At 41.6% G+C, this 17,516-nt stretch overlaps 1 protein-coding gene across 45 annotated transcripts in view; it reads left to right on the plus strand.

Moving 5' to 3' along the window:
* Positions 1-17,516, plus strand: part of OBSCN (obscurin, cytoskeletal calmodulin and titin-interacting RhoGEF) — a 178,855-nt gene that overhangs the window by 133,404 nt on the left and 27,935 nt on the right. For 43 of the 45 annotated variants that reach the window (XM_085562435.1, XM_085562364.1, XM_031503758.3 and 40 more), the window contains 3 exons: positions 320-422; positions 989-1,118; positions 2,177-2,282. In XM_085562435.1, the coding sequence (XP_085418561.1) occupies positions 320-422; positions 989-1,118; positions 2,177-2,282 (339 nt within the window). Of the gene's footprint in view, positions 1-319; positions 423-988; positions 1,119-2,176; positions 2,283-8,665; positions 8,709-12,216; positions 16,534-17,516 lie in introns of those variants that run through there. The other 2 variants (XM_085562588.1, XM_085562595.1) reach the window with 2 other exon arrangements.

Below are 17,516 nucleotides of genomic sequence, written 5' to 3' on the forward strand. Positions count from 1 at the left end.
CTCACTGCAGCCGCTACATGTCCATTTTATTTTGGAGACCTCACAGCTGGACAGAGCACTGCAGGTGGGATCCCACAGGAGCAGAGCAGAGGGGCAGAATCTCCTCCCTGGACCTGTTAATTTAATTTCTATACAACATAGACTGGATAATATATTAAAAAAAAACCAAATACATACGGGTGCAGGCAACTTTTTTTAGCTCGAAAAATTTGGTCTTTAGTATCCTTTATACCCAGTGAGAATTACCTGGTCAGGGACATGCCCTTCCTATCTGTTCATATTTCCAGCTACCAGTCACGTTTACCTTTGCTTTTTGCAGTGCCGCCACGGTTTGTGAACAAGGTCAGAAATGCTTATCTTGTCGAGGGTGAAGATGTCCAGTTCACCTGCACTGTGGAAGGAGCACCCCGGCCTCAGATCAGGTCAGTCCTGCAGCTCACATGGGAGCAAATCCTGCTTTCCCCTTTTGCATAGTCAGAAAAGTAATTTTGAGTTTATGACCCTTTCTTTACTGTGTCTTCCATCTTAACCCCATCCCAATGTTGGCTCTTCATGGTCCAGACATTCCTGAGGTTCTCAGCAATTAATTATAGCTAGAACTTGAAAAGAAATATCTACAGATAGACCCTGAGGAGGACTCAGTCCAATATAAAGCCCTAGAAAACATTTTATTGTTGTTTATCCTCCCTGCCTTACACCTGACTTGATTTTATCAGGTATTCAGACAAAAAGCTCGGCAAATCTTGTCTTGTCATAATTTAAAACCCTTTTCTATCTCTGACTGAGGAGGTCTCTTGGGAAGAATCTCATAAACGTGTGCAGTTCCATACCCAGGTGTGATCTACCCACCTGCAGCTCTCCCTTCCAGGATCCAAATGTCTGTCCAAGGATCAACTCCATAGCTGTTTTATGGATGGATCAGTGATCTTGGGGACCTCTTGATACTGCATTATTTTTCCTGGCTTATACTCCATGTTTTCCCATTCAGATGGTACAAGGATGGGGTGCTGCTGAAGGACACCAGTAAATACCAAACTTTCAGTGAACCACGGAGTGGCATCGCAGTCCTGGTGGTCAAGAACCCTTCCAACGAAGATATGGGGCACTATGAATGTGAGGTAAGTTCAGAGAGATTTAAATATCTGCCATCTGAAATGATACAGGCAGGAGAATTCATTTTACTATGAGAGACCAGTGGCTGAGTAATTGCTCGTAAGAATTTTATAGAAAGGCTGAGCTAGATCTGGATTGTGAATGTCCAAAAGCTTCAGAATATTCTCATCTGACAGGTTGTTGGTACAGGTAGGAATTGATGGAGCTTGTTCTGGAGCCTAAAATCAGATCCAGATCTCTAGAGGAAACTCTTACAAAATTTGTGACCATTCTGATGTGATATTTTGTTTCTGGACTGTCTTTAAATTATGCCTAAGAGACCCTCCAGATCCAAAATAAAGAAATTAGGTTTAAATAGAAGGATAAAGGAATAAAATTCCTGATTTTTTTACCAAGCATGAAAGTATCTGATAACTTTTTAAAAAGTTAAGAAATTTTATGAAAATTAATCATAGTCTATGCATTCATTGTAATAAAACAGTAATAAGTTTTGAGGGCTTGGCAATAAAAGAAATTAGTCTTGGTTTAGGAAGTTAGCATGGGTCAGCTGCTCCATGATAAATGGTTTAGTTCACAGAAATATTTAGGAAGTTTGATATACTTTAAAGAATTTTACTGGAATTTTAGCAAAATCGACCTACCTTGCATTTGACCAAGATCCTAAGGTCCAGTATTCCCTTTGTTGAGTAAAACTCAGTAATTATTGGATGATAAACAAAAAAAAAAAAAAAAAAAAAAATCCTATTTAAGGGCCACCTAAGTGTGTGTACAGCAGGAATCTGGGCCTGTTGGTAGAGACAGAGTTACCCCAGGAGCAAGTCCCAGGCTGCAGAGCAAACACCAAATAATTAAGTTTGCAGATGTGCTGTAACTTGTCTGTGTGAATAATTTTTGGTAAAAGACCACGAACTCCATCGAGCAGCAGAGCGTCCCTTCAAACTCCAGCTTGGCACTGGGCCTACACCTTCACCCACTGAATTTTCCAGGCTAGCACAGGCAGGGTTTTATCACGCCAAAATAAACCCGTCCTGTGTTTCACTTGGCACTGCACCGTTCTCTCCAGCTGATGAACAGATTAGGGTCTGCCAAAAGTGGAGCAGAGCTTTACCACCACAGCGCTGCAGCCCTGACCCAGGAGAGGAGAGGAGACCAAGCCATCACCATTGAAGGTACGACCCTTGCCCAGCTCCGTGCGTGCGCCAGCCAGTTGCCCTAAAAACAACAAGATTCTGGTATTTTTTGCCACCTTATCCATGTTGGTTGTTGGTGTCCATGTATCTGTACGTCTTCTGGAGATGTGCATGGGCAGAGAGCAGCTTGGCTCTGTGCCCATCACCATCTGTTGATTTCCAAGCTTGGCAAATCAACTTCATATAATGCTCGTGAATGCATTATATGAAAAAGGAGGAGCAAATGAAGGGTTTGTCACGTCACCAATAGTGGAAAAAAGAAATGTTGTATATTGTTGGAATACTTGGAAATGTGTGTCAGCCTGGCAGAAATGTTACAGGGCCACTGAGTAAAGGTGGAGGCGTGTTGGGATTGTTCCTGAAATACCACTGAAGGACATGGGGAATGACTGGGAAAGCAGAACTGACAGCACTGTGTCCTCAGCAATGATTAGTTCATCCATTATTTAGGACTGTCCAGGGATAGTCCTAGCTCCTTTTTTTTCCTGCCATTTTCACCTGGATTTCTAGGGCAATAAGAATTGATTTTATACCCATCCAAAAACATATCTTTCTGCACAACTTTTAGTCATTACTGCCTAAAGTTCCAGGGATTACTGCCTATCCCAGGGATTCCACACAGAGTGTGTTACTGCTTGCTGTAAACCCATCACAGCCCAGTTTATAAATCCATAGCTACATCTCCCTTGGGAGCATTTCCTGGAAAGGGAATTGGTTCTTTGCACACCTTGAAATGTCCTAATGTGGCTGAGTGTGGACTTGTCCTGTCTCTCCTGAGCAGCTCCCAGTGGCAGCTCAGGAGGTGACACAGCCAAAGGACCACCTTGAACAGGAAAGGGACAGATTTGGAGGGACTGGGATAGGCACAGGCCTTTCCATGCCAGCAAATCTTGGTTTCAAAGGCCTCTCCCAGATGTGGTTGGTGGAGGCATGGCCAACAAAAGCCAGAGTTTTGCCAGCAGCTCTAGGACCTTCTTTCTTTAACTTGGTGTTTCCACACCGTTTTGTGATAATAACAGGAGTTCAAGTGCGTGTTTGAAAGGGCATAATTGACATTATCAACATCCACTAAGAGGCAATGTTCTGACTTGTGAAGCTGCTGGAGTCTGGAAAAGTATTCAGGGATAAATGATCTTCTACTCATATTTTTTCATCATTTTCTACAATCCTCTGCTGTTGGCCCTGTTTGAGACAGGACTCTGGTCAGGCTGGACCTTTGGGCCAGCCCTCTGTAGACACAACTGTTGTATTATTACATTAAGAGGATTCATCCAAAATAAATTATTAAGATTAGGATCCTGATCATTGAGCTTTCTTGACTTCATTTTAAACATGTTTTCCTTTTAGTTCTTTCCCAGAGTCCTATCAAAAAGCATTACAGGGAGGATGGTGTAAGTGTAGAAACACTAGAATTTTTTCAGCTATATAAACCTTCAAGTACTTGAATTCTTTGTCTTTTCTATGCCCCAAAGAGAGAAAAATAAGTTATGTGCAGGATGTAGATGAACACAAATAAATCTCTGTCAAGGTTGTGTATTTTGATGAAGTTCCTTTCAGGCAGATGTTATAAAAGCAAACAAGAGTTGTATAAAATGTTAGGATCTTTTTCAGCTCTGGGGGTTGCAAGTGTGGATGTTCAGCTCCAAATTTCTCATCTGCTGTTATTCCTGTAATCATAAACAAACAAAAAAAATTGTGAGCTTGGTTTCAGAAATATAACTGGAGTTTGCCTGGAAGCTTCAGAAATGTCATGAAATAAGTTTGTTCTGTGATGTGCAATTGCTTGAACTCGGTAATAGGGAAGAAAATAGATCCCTGAGTCACCTCCAGGGAGAAACAGAGGGAGATCTGCTTGAGGCCAGTGGAGAAAATAGGCTCATCCATGGAGGAAGAGGATTGTTGTGAGCAGAATGGCACCAGGGATGAATTTGACATAATGCACTTGACTGAGGAGGGAACTCGTTTTCTTGAGAATCAATAACCAGCCTTGATCTGCCTGGGGAAAAATCAGGTTCATCTGGCAAAGAACTGGAGGACAGGTGGATCTCATGAAGGCTCTTTCCATCCTCACAACCCTTCCTATTTGTGAAAATGGGATTACTTGTAACTTCACCAAGAGGACAACATTACTGCTCTCACAACAGGAAATAGATACCGTGTCTGCTTCCTGGCTCACCTGCACCCTGGGTCTGAGTTTTACCTGATTTATCTCTGTTCCTGTGAAATGACCATTGTCTGGGTCTCACGAGGCACCCAAGGGGCAACTCTTTTAGTTTTTATCCTCCTGCCTTTCTGTACTGTTTATTCTGCTGAACCAAACCCATGGTTTGGGATACCATTAGTCCAGTGGTTCATGAGCCCCTGACCTGCAGCTGCTGATGGTCCACACTCCACTGCCTCTGCATGATCCAGTAACAGGACCCTGGGTACCAAAACCAAAATTCTTTGGTTTAAATTCACATTATGGGAGTTTGCAGGTCCCTTGGGTGGACCAAATCCAAAAAGGATGGAAACCACTGGACTAAAGGATCCCTTGTGAGCTGAGATCTGCCTTCAGCCACACCTGGTCGCTGCACTGAAGTCAATGAAGGGCTGGTTAAAAAAAATCCTCTTTCTGTAGATATTGGAAGAATTTGAGACACTTTAAAAAAAGTGTAGCTGAAAGAAGATCCTTCTCTTTGACTTTCAGTTGACTGTGTCTGCTTTGTACTTTGCTGCTTAACCTGCACACGGCACACCTGGGCTGATGTGCTCTGGCATGTTCTGGTGTGATTTTTCCATCCAGGCTCACTAACTTGATTATTTGTCAAGAAAAGCAAAGCCCAGTGCCTTGGAGAGGTGTTGCATTTCCATATGGGTGGGCAGGTCAGGACTTAGAACAAGACAGGCAATACAAGGGGAGGAGTCAGGTACAGCAGTGGAGACAAAACCATAAATAAAAATTCCCAAAGCAGCTACAGCCAGGGAACAATAATTCCTTCACAGCTTTGCCTTAGATTTCATGCAGAGCCTTGGGCAGGTTCTTCAGTTGCCTTGGGGCAGCCACCTTGTTAAAAATCAGCAAAAAACAAAGTTCTTACAGCAGGATTTAAAACACAGATTAGCATCAGGTCTCTTAGTGTTACTGAAGAAATAGGGCACAGGAGTTTGCCCCCTGTGGGATGTTCCCTGATTAGGGTGATGATTAGGGTATTTACTTCGTTATTTTTATTCTCTTATCACCATGTTTTAGTCTCATTTTTGTCCAGGCCACAGGGTTTCCAGTAAAAATTCAGGAGAGCCCCATCTGCCTTTGCAGCCATGTCAGTCACTGCAGGCGTGGAGCCTTTTGGTTGTTTGGGCTTGGGGGTTTTTGTTTGTTTGTTCAGGTTTTGGTGGGGTATTTTTGACAGAGATCCCATTTATATAATTTTAAAAATTTTATATTCATGAGTTGAGCCACCAGCCCTGTAGGGGTTTCAGATACCTGTGGATGTGGCACTTGGGGACAGGGTTTAAGGTGGCAGTGCTCGCTGAGCAGTTGGATTCAACAATCTTAAGGGTCTTTTCCAACCTCAAGGAATTGCTGCATGAATTGCTCATTTTAGGATTAGTTTTAGCAGTTCTTGCCAGGTTTTTGCAGATTGGTCTCCAAAGTGTAGCAGAAGGAGGTGAAAACAGAGCAGTGCCCCTCTGGTTCACGTCAGCAGTGTGAACTGAGCAGCAAAAATAGGTTTAATCTTCTGTGAGTGGAGAAAAGAGACCTAAAAAAATGCAATAAAGGCCACAAATAACCTTCTATCCATCCAGAGCAAGGAGAACTTACTTATCCTCAGTGTTCCATCACTTGTAAGCCAATGTTTTAATCTATTAACCAAAGAGATGTCTGGTCCTATAAAAGCACGGGCTGTCCCTAATGCTTACAGCTTTTAACCTGCTTATCAGGGGCTCCTGCTTTGCAAAGCTGTTTGCCTAAAATGCTCTTGAAAAGTTGAAATGATAAATCCGGTGCTAAAAATGGATGCAGGATATTTTCCTCTCGGGGAAAAACTACAGAGAAAAAAAAACCAAACAAACAACGACAAAAACCAAAACCAAATACCAAAAAAAAAAAAAAAAAAAGAAAAGAAAACCAAAAAGAAAGAAAAGAAACCCAAATTCTCTCATCCTACTTTCATGTGGTTCTATCCTTCAATACAGGATTGCTCAAATCCTCCCTCACACCTCGGACAGCACATAAACATTTTATTAAATGCCATTTTCAGCTTTCTCATCCCAAGCCTGCTGAACTTTTGAATATTGAATCTCTTTGACATCCACTACAAATAGAACTATCACAGTTGGTGTCATTTGGGAGGACTCCAAGAACAGACATGAACAGAGCAACCACTAAAGAGACTTTTTCTTACAGACATTGTGAGATTTTATTAAATTTATTCAACTATTTAGTTTATATTACTTAATTCTCATCCAAATAAAGAGACTTTTTCTTACAGACATTGTGAGATTTAATTAAATTTATTCAACTATTTAGTTTATATTACTTAATTCTCATCCAAATACACTTGTTGCTGAAATAATTGTAGAAAACACCTATTACCAGGTGTCTAATCCAATTAATTAAAACAGTTCCATCAGAACTTCAGTATTTTTACTCATATACTTGCTGTATATGGATTAATCTCATAGTATTATTTAATGAGATTTCTAAAAGTTATTTGAAAATTGCAGAATAGTGATTTAAAAATTCAGTGAAAATCTCTGAGTGTGGTAAATTTTTTGAGCACTCAGTTCAACTGCCATCATTGTATTATTATAATTCCACATTTAAAACAAAATCTGAGTTATTTTTTTAAAAAAATATTAATTAAGGATAGGTAAATGGGTTTATTGTAATTGTGTCCAGGGCTAAATATTTGAAAATAATTTTGCTGTTTACTTACCCAGTTAGTGTAAACTCAAATCTCCAAACAGATTTTGTTTCTACTCACCCAGTTCTGCAGTTTCTCCTTTGAATCTCTGGGAAATGATTCCAGATTTTTACAGGCATAAATAAGACAAAGCTCTGCAAAAGAAACATGAGCTCTAGGTCAGAAATTAACATCAATATTTACACAAAATTCTTTTTCATTATGGTCAAATTTGTGTTTTTTACCCGAGGCAGGGAAGATCCCTTGGAAGTGAAGTGGAAGGAAAATTAGGTTAAAGTATTCCATTTAATATTGTAAATGTATTTTTAATTTTCAGTCAATGCAATTTGGGGGCAACATTGAATCACCAGTTATTAAACAAATAATACAGACACTCCAAGTTCTCTGGGCAAGAACTGTTTGTGATTTTGTAGATATTTTTAAGAAACAGTTCACTTAAATTGCACTGACTGAAAATTACCAGACCTTATTTATTATAGGCTGGCTGGAAAATTGAAAACCAACTGCTGGAGATTAAATTTTGGGGTTTTTTTAGATATTTTCCTAGTTTAATAAATAAACTGATGGGCTTGCTGATGGTATTTTTTTTTTCCTAGATCTCAAATAGGTTCAGCAGTTCAGTGTGTTCAAAGCAGTGTTGTTCAAAGAGTGTCTTAATTTTATTCCAGTGGAAAGGATGGGAAACCTGCTGAAAATCTCAGTTAGTTCTTCAAACAATATCTTTCTACCTTTTAGAGATGTCCATTTTAAGGAATATTTGCAACACCATGAAATCATAACTTTTGATCTCGATATGCATCAACAGCTTCCAGTTTGTTATGGGAGAAGGGTCAGGAAAAATTGCAAATTAGAGCAGAAAAAAAGAGATGGAGCAGACACAGGGCTCTCCTGAATTTCCTAGGATTTGGGTTTGGGTTTTTTTGATGCTGATTTACTCTACTGGTGATAATGATATTAGTTTTCATATTTATTAGCTTAGATTTTGCATCCAGTCCACAAAAGTCTGGCCACAATTCAGTGTTTGGGGGAGTTCTTTTTTCTAGGAAGTGCAATCACAGTTTAAGGAATTTCAGCTCTCCAGGATTTACCAGATTGAGGGATTTTCAGGTTCCTGACACCATCACTACCTTATTATAGGATAAAGAAAAATTAAATAAGGATCTTGTTTTCTAGCTTTGCCCTACCAAACAAAAATGCCAAACAAGTTTTTGCCAAATTGTTCTCCACAAAATATTTAATTTCAAAGTTAAATGTTCAGAGAACATTCTGGATTCTCATTCCTGGTCAGAAACACAAAATGATGCTGGAAATAACCACAGAAAGCATGGATGGGATGGTACAGTTGGTTATTTTTCACTCCAGTTTATGTTGATGAACTGAGCAAAGATAATTTAATCATTTCAGCTTTTGCCTTTCTTTAACCCCATGCTGTTCATACTGTTCTCTTTGTAGTCACTGAACAAGAGACTAAAGTGCCCAAGAAAACCATCATCATGTAAGTGCTGTTTTTTTTGGGTTTTTTTTTTGGGTAACATTTGTGGTTTTTTTGCCTTGCTGCTTCTGCATGATCCAATAACAAGCTTGTGTTCGTTGGCCATGCAAGTGTGTTCATTCCCAGCCCACCAGATCCCACGGAATTCTGTGCCATGTGAAGTGATCACCTCAAAAAAATCCTTTTGTTCTTTTCCAAAAGTAGCAGCACTGGTGTTAGACACAGCCTGGGGCAGTTGTTTTATGATATTACACAGGAAAAATATTCCCCCAAATGCTGGTAGAATTTCACAAGAGCTTGGGAAGGTCAAGTGTGACTCTCAGTACTGAATGAACAAAGGAAAACCAAACTGAAAACTGTCTGCCTGAAAATATCTACCAATTTATCAAATATCTCAGAGCTTAGCGTGATCTCTTCTGGCTTTATTTTAAACTTTTACAATTTTAAAACTTTTACATCATACAAGGAAATCCTTGTATGATGAAGCAGAAGGAAAATGAATATTTTTATCCCCTTCTAGCTCTATATTTCTAATATAAATAATTGTCCTGATGACTTGGTCTTTTTAGATACTTTGAGCCTGGTTTATACTGAATGCCTATAAAATAGAGGATTAACTACTGCAAAAAGCAATATTTTCTCAATCATACACAGCCTAGAAGGCAAGTAGCCAATAAAATCTTTATTTATCTTCTCAAGTACCATATAGAAATACATAATAAAATTGTTTCATGTGCTGGAAGGGGGACACTGATCTGAGGATTTCAGAGCAGCTCCAAGCCACTCCAGCCATGTCCTCAGGGCAGGAAGGAGTTGTGCAATGGATATTTTGGGGAAATGCCTTCCTTCAATGGCTGCACTATTGCTAAAATCAGCCCTTGACTTGGACATGAGGCTTAAGTGGATGTATTTTATTTTTATTAGACATAAAATTGCAACTGAAGGATGGTTAAGAGTTACTTACCTTTTATCCTTTATTATTATTATTATTATTTTTCCTGTGAAGATTATTCCTCCCTTTTGGAGGCAGTGGTTTATAAGTTGTCTCCCCTCCCAGAAGTTGCAGATAAGCTCAGTTAAATTTCCAGCCATTTTCCATTTCACCCTGCAAAAACCAGAAAATAAAGTGGTTTTACCTGTACTGCCTCAAGGACCAGGATTCAGACTGAACAGGGGCAACTAAAGAGAGAGTTATTTTTTTATATCACAGCCAGAAATATCCCAAGAAGGTCATGAGCAGGAGGGAATCTCAGAGCCAGTCTACATCTAAAACTTGGTAAATCTCATTTAACTACATCTCTGTGCCTGTATCTGGAGCAGCAGCATTAATACTGGTGGATTAAATAATATTAATTAATACAAAATACCATCAGTTAAGCTGATTTCTAAATTTATGGGATCTCAATTCCATTGGCTGTTGTTCAGGACAGCTCCAGAAGGGATTCCTAAATCAAGGGCTGCAGCCTCAAAGGAGTTTGGTAACTTGAGGAGTGGGATCTCAGGGAGAAATTCCCCTCCTTTTGTGGTCATGAACTTTAAATAAGAGTGGACCTCAACTGAAATTGGGATAGTGGTGGGGGAAAGGTTGGGAATAATTCTGTAAGGGCAAATTCCAGCTTTTAATCTGTAGCAAGTTGATGAACCGAAGCAGCTTTAAAACTATTGGCAGAAAATAATAGATAATTGAGAGATGGGATTGAACCATGTCCATATATGCAAATCCCAGGCCCCACAAAACCCATTTTAACGTTGCAACGTAGATCATGATCTGCTGCAAGCCCCCAAGCATTCATTTTCACCTAAAATGATTTTATTCTGTGTAATTCAGAAAGGCACCATGGCCAGCAGGAAGGCTCTGCACAGACCTTAAAGGTCTCTAGGAAAACTGGAGAAAACTTAGAGAAAAGAGTAAAGCAGTGGAAATGAGCAGTAGAAGAGAGGTGCTCTGCAAGGAAATAAATCTCTCTGTAGCTGACCCAGTCCTGGACTCCACCATGTCCTCAAAGGGAGAGATTGATGGTGGAAACAAACCTGATCAACAGAGGAGAAGGAAGTACAAGCTTTCAAAAATAAGACCAGAAGATGAGAAAGGCTGCAATGAACCCAAGAGGATTTGTCTTCCATGATGGCTGTAAACAGGTTCTCCACTCTCAAGGGCAAAAGTCAGAGCAGAGATGTCTGAGGAGCAGAGGGGGTGACCTCCAGCTCCACGTGGTTGTGACTGGAGAATGGTGACGAGGAGGAGAGGAATTAAAAAGCTGCTGTCTCTATTCTTAATTTCAGTTCAGGCCACTATTTGACCCTTTAGTTAATTCTTTGTTTTTAACCCCATTCCTTGTAGGTAGGGACAGAATCTCAAGACAGAAACAAAATGAGTTTTCCTGTGATTTCCACTGGAGCAGATGTGGAGCACTGGCTTCCTTGTGCTTGCCAGGAAAACACTGGCAGAAATGTATTTACCTAAAATAAAGGCAAGAAACAGGAAAAAACTGCAGGAAAATCTGCATGCTAAGTATATAAATTAAGTGCACTGGAGCCTGGCTTTAGACCTTGGGTTAGAAGGGACTTTTAAAGATAATCTAGCCCAACCCCTTGCTCTGAGCAGGGACAATTCCACCTTGATCAGGCTACTCAGAGCTCCATCCAGCCTGACCTTGAATGTTTCCAGAGATGAGGCATCTACCACGAGCCCAACTGCAGTCAAAAAATCTAAAGTAAAGCCAGCAGAAATATGCTGAAAAATTATAATTATGCATCCCAAATTGGCTTGCTATACCTGTTTCTATTGGAGGCAGTAGGATCAGGCTGTGTCTGCACTAATGATATTAAGAAGAGTAAAAACAAATTAATTTTGGCATAGATGATTTGTGCAGGACATGTTCTAACTTTCTTTTCCTGGTCATCTCCACATTTTAAGGGTTAATCACTTTCAATGTAACTGTTCTGCATGTGGAAATACATATCACTGGTCTCCAAAGAGGCTGTAATTTAAAAGAGAGATATGTTGCAGTTATTAAATATTATTAAGAAGACACTGACCCTACTGCAATGAAGGGCATTTAGCCATTGAGAGGTGGATGGAATTAGGATTTTAGCCAAGAATACTCAGGAAAAGGTAAAGTTTTTGAGTGTATAAAATTGTGGGTGGGTCCAAAGCAGCAGAGTGGGTGATCAACACGAGCACATGAAATACTGCAGCACCCAGCAGAGCATCTCTCAGCTGGACGTGCTCCTTGTGTGCTCACACCCCAGGAGGTTCATGGAGCTGGGGCTTTCCCTGGGGAAAAGGACAAAGGATCAGGGTTTTCCCTGGATGAGGAAGTGGACATGGGCATGTGGGTGTGTGTGCTGTGAGTGTGTCCCTCCCAAAATGACCACTTCCCCAAAAGCTGGAATGCTCACCCCAGACTAACCCCAGGCAGCGCCTTGGCCGACTGCCGCATGTGCTGGTGGGGTGTGGCTCCCCAAAAAGTCTCATCTTCCCACCAACTCCACCCCTTTCTGCCGTCAGAGAGGAGACCATAACCACGGTGGTGAAGAGCCCAAGACAAAGGGGAAGGGTTTCTCCTGCACGTTCTCCTTCAGGTCATTCTCCTTCCCGCTCCCCACGGGCGGAGCCGGCTCCCGAGCCGGTTTATGTCTCCAAAATCAGGCAGCCTGTCCACAGACACGACCAGGAGGCAGCACCAAAGTCTGCTGCTGTTCCCAGGCTTTATGTCACAGAACATGAGGACGTGCAAGGAGCAGCAGCGAGAGACGTCGTTGTGGAGAGCACAGTGGAAGAGAAAAAGCCCAAGTGGGTCGAAGTGGAAGAAATAATTGAATTCAAGGTGAAAAAATCACCAAAGCCCACAAGGAAAAGAGGTTCTTCCCCAGCAAAGCAAGAGAAAGATGACTCAGGGGTGTTAACGTTCACTTTTCCCAGCTCAAGGCCGAAGCGCTCCCCAGAAGATGATCCAAACACAAACAACTCCAACAATAAATTGGTGGAACAGTCAAAATCTCTGCCGAATGAGGGTCTCTCTGAAGGGGACATCCAGCCTCTGGTGTATACAACCGAGCAGGAAGGACCTCAAGTCAGCAGCGAAGAGAGAAACTCCCCGTGCGGGTCGGAACAATTAGGAAGCGATTCATTTTTGGATTATGGGACTGAAGGAAAGAGCTGCCCTCAGGAACCGTGTGCTGACAATGGGTCAGGCGCCACCTCCCCTCTGCTTGCCTGCGGCGGTGAGCCTTTGGTCTTCAGTTTTGGGACAGCTGCTGGAGACCAACACGAAGTTCTGTTCTCCCCGGCGAGTCCAGAGGGTCAGGAAGGGCTCGATGAAGTGGATGTGTCTTGGCCTGTTGGAGAGGAGGTACCTGAAGTGATACAGGACATCCTTCCCGAAGAGGACAACGTCATAGTGGATGAGCCAGAGGAGCTACACACCGACGACATCAGCACCCGGGACCGCAAGATTTTAACCCACAATGGGAAACTCTTAACTCTGGAGGACCTGGAGGATTATGTCCCTCAAGAAGGCGAGACCTACAGGTGTGAGGATCAGAAGCCCACGGCGGAGAAGCCCTGCGAGATCTCCGTGCTGCAGACGGAGATCAACGAGCCGACCATCGGGAAGCCGGTGCTGCTGAACCTGGGCAGGCCCGTGGTGGCCGAGCCCAGGCAGAGGTTCTTCAGCCAGTACGAGGAGCGCGTCCCCGGGGCCGTGTTCGTGTCGGCCTCGCGGGTGGCCGGCGCGCAGTCCGTGGGTCCCTCCAACATCTCCTTCCGCGTGAGCGACGCCCGCGCGGCTCCTCCCGGCCCCTCCTTCACCGTGAAGCCCTCGTTCTGCACCGAGGTCCAGCGCTCGGCAGACAACGGGCAGTCCAGCTTTAAAACTGAAGTTTCCACGAGAACGCTCAGCTACGGGACTGTTGGCGAGCCTGTCACCTTGCACATCAGCACAGAAGACCTCTCCCAGAGCTGAGCGAACTCAAGCATGATTTTTAACACCAAAGAAAGCAGCTTTATGTTAAAAAAAAAAAAAAAAATCAGGATTGTTGTAGGCGAGGGGAATTGGTGGCAAAGATTACGAGGTAACAAGTACAAGGGAATACCTTAGAGGGAAATGCATTTATATATGATGTGTCAAGCTTTTCCAGTCTTAAAGGGAACAGTCTGTCAGAGCAGTTTGTAACTTTAAAAGCTTTGATCGAGGTGAACACGTATCATTCCATAGTGGAGCAGTGATGGGAGGTTTAGGAAAAGCCTGATTCTTCTACCAATGACAGAAATATAGATGAAGAAGTGTATTTTTTTGTCCATTAACTTAATTTTTTAATGTGCTAGTTTTTGGTGTGGCAAGGAGGTGAAAGTATCTCAGCTTTTCAGCGTCCTTCAGTAGCCCAGGACAGGGGGTGTCTCCTGTCACCGTGTGGGCCCAAAGGTCATGAAGCTTCACTCTGCTTTGACTCTGCTCTACACTTGTGACACCAACTAGCTCTACCAAAATTTCTTCATAAACCTTTCAACATGCACAGTCTGGTTGCATCTTTTTAACCTTCTGCCATATAATGAGATATATAGTAGATTTTACATATAGCATGGATTCAAAGGGCTGCTCAGGCATTTTTGTGGTTGAAATCCCAGTTTGACACTAGTCAGTGGAGAGAGTCCCACTGTCATGAGAAAGCAAGAGTTTTATTGTTCTCTTCTGCTTCAAGTGAAAAAGACTATCTTTTCTAAATGACTGATAGTTTCAAATCCACTCCCTAGTTGTCTGATAATGTACGTTTCATTATTCTGCATTCTAGTGTGGTGGATTTATAAACCATATCTTTTGAAATATAATTCAGTTAACTGAAAGATTAAAGTGCCACACGAAATAATTCCTGCATCTGCAATCAAACATTAACAAGTACAAAGAACCACAAATGTGGTCTGTAAAGGACCACAAATGTAGTCTTTGCCAATAAATATGACTGGACAAGTATTTTTTCTCCTGAATGTGCCAGTGGTGAAACATTCCTACTAACAGATTGATCCGTGATGTCCCTTATATGCGATAAGAGGAATTTACCACTGAGCTATGGCAAAGTAGCAGGAGCACAAAGATTAAAAAAAAAAAAAAAACAAAAAAAACAGAGAGAGAGAAAAAAGAGCTTTACCATAAATATTCAGTTGAAACATAGATCTGTTCCAAATGCATTGGGCTGCCAGTTGCAACTGCATCATATTACTGTAACCAGGAAGGTCAAGATGCCTCGGAGAGGGACTGATCATGGAGTTCCTCTGGAGCTTTGCAGCAGGAATGCTGCATGAGGGGGAGGCTGAGGTGCACTGAGCACAGCCCATCCCTGTTGGCTTCACCAGAAATGGATGTAGCCCAGACCTCCAACAAGCTGCTCTGAAAAGAGATGAGCTCCCAGGCCCAAATCTTGGTGCCAGCTGGAGTTAGATGGAGCTCATTGATCTCAGCAGGACCCTGCACTGGCCCTCTCTGCCAACAGAGATGTGGGGTGAAGAGTCCCCACAGCCTGTCCCAGCTGAGCTCTGTAGAAATGTTCATTTGTGGTTTCATTTGTGGGTTAGGGAAACCAGAAGTGCTCAGGCACAGCTGAATTTCCAAGCAGTGTGAGGAGAGAGGGTGGAGTGAGTTTCTGCCTTGGGAAGGAATGGTTGATGTTGGCTCAGGGTTTCACAGCCAGGTGATATTGAGGAGCTTCTTCTGGAAGCTTGGGGCAATATTCCTGCCAACAGGGAATGAATTCACAAAAGGTGCTTCTGGAAAAGGTCTTTTTTTTTCCTTCTGCAGCTGCACCTTGTGCTGACTAAAATGAACATATTGATTTCACAGCCTTTCACTTTCAACATCCACTCAGGATGTCGTGTGCACTACCTTCATGATAGAGGATGCTTTTCCAGTGGTGAAGGAAATCAAGCTTCCTTTATGGTACTATCCCATTTTTTATAACATCTCCTTGGTTTATACTGTTTGTTTTATAATGAAGCAATATGATGGATATATATATTAGTGCTTTTTTCATATATTGCACTGTACATTGGAAATTAACAGACACATAACAGGGAAATGCTTTCAAAGCTAAAAATATTTCTTTTATTTTGAGCCTGATTCTGATCACAGTTATTCCAGTATCAATCTTGAATAATTCCACAGAAGGAAGTGGATTTTATTCAGATTTACAAAGATACTGCTGAGAAAAGTTTTTGCCCTGTGATTGTCTTCAAAAAATATAATATTCAACCAAAAGATAATGAGGATGTGTAAAGGAACATGGAGGTTTCCTCCTGGTGTGGTTGACACTCAGGCTTTTCTAAAGAAGCTCTAAGGCTGCACTTCAGATGGTCATAGAAGAAATAATTGTACTTTGATTCATTAGCTCAAAGCAATTAACATCTGTTTACATTTTCTTTTGAAATTTAAGCAAAAGAGTATCAACTGAAGGGAATTTTTAAAATCCTATGCAGGGCTCTGTTCAAAAAGTGAAAGGTTTATGAAAAGTTCATTACATATACTTTCAAAATATTTTCCTAGAGGTTAAAAATTATGCTTGTAAGTGATTAAACTGTGTAGATAACTAATGAGATGTGTGGGGATTTATTTCCTGTAGATGAAAAGATACAGCTGTATGAAAGATTTTAATACAATGAATGAACGTTTTATTGAAATTCCTGGAGGTAAATTGGTATTAATAAAGTGGAAACTTCAGTTTGCTTGAGATACAAAAAATTTTAAAAAAATCCACACACAAAAAAAAGTCAAGTGCAAGATATGCTGTTAGATGCTGAGTTTAAATCAATAAATGTCTTGCATCAGCTGTCACTGGGCTTGTTGGGTTTCTGTGTTCTTTGTTACAACACTTGATATTCCATCAGCTCATCCTCTTCTCCTGCTGACTTCAGCAGGAGCTGGGTTGCAGTCCAAGAATATTAACGCAGTTGGGCTCTGGCTCCTTTTTTATGGACAGTTTCAGGAGTGTTGAAGTGAAAAAAACCTGGTTTTAGGAATATTTCCAGCTCAGGAATCTTGAATTATTCACATCTTCTTGGGTCCTTCTCTAAGACCAAACTGGAGCTTCAAAATATCTGTCAGTCTTGAGTTCCTGGGGATGGGCTGAAGTTGTGGGGTGGAAAGGGTCAAGGCTGAGATTTTAGAGCTGGGAAAGAGGTTGTCCATCACAGGGTGTCATCACTGTGGTGTTTGTTAGGTCTCTATATCTTGGGGGATATAAAAGTTCCTCAGCCTGAATCAGTGTCCAAAAGAAGGAAGTGGTGTAATGTCCCCGAGGCAGGGAGGAAAGTGATGGTGTTAGAGCATGGGGGACACCAGTGATTATATATAACCTCTAGATCTATATCTATACCCCTGTGGATATATTTCCTAATTGAATGCTTCATGCCTTTCCAATAATTTCACTCACTGGCAGCTGCCCAGTTCACAGGACAGCACCAGCTGGCAGAAATCACAGCAGGAGCACCAGAGAATCCAGGTATTTCTCTAGGAAAATATTTAATATCTTCCAGCCAGCCCAGTGCTGATGAACAAGGATGGGCAGTTTGGGACATCATGTCAGCAAATCTTGCTTTTTTCTATCAATAGATTCAGGAAGTAAATATTTTGTCACCATCATTATTATTGAAAACAAAAATCAAGTGAGAGGTCTTCATCCACACATTGCCTTCAACTTTATTTTCTCAGGTCTATCATGGGAATTGACTTTCTTGAGGCCAGGAAAGGAGCAGAATCAAAACCCCTATGGGACATACTCATTAATGTCAATGACATTAAACAAGTCAGAGCTATTTATTCC

Source organism: Lonchura striata, chromosome 2, assembly GCF_050655825.1.
Source record: "Lonchura striata isolate lonStrDom1 chromosome 2, ASM5065582v1, whole genome shotgun sequence".
Classification (NCBI taxonomy): Eukaryota; Metazoa; Chordata; class Aves; order Passeriformes; family Estrildidae; genus Lonchura; species Lonchura striata.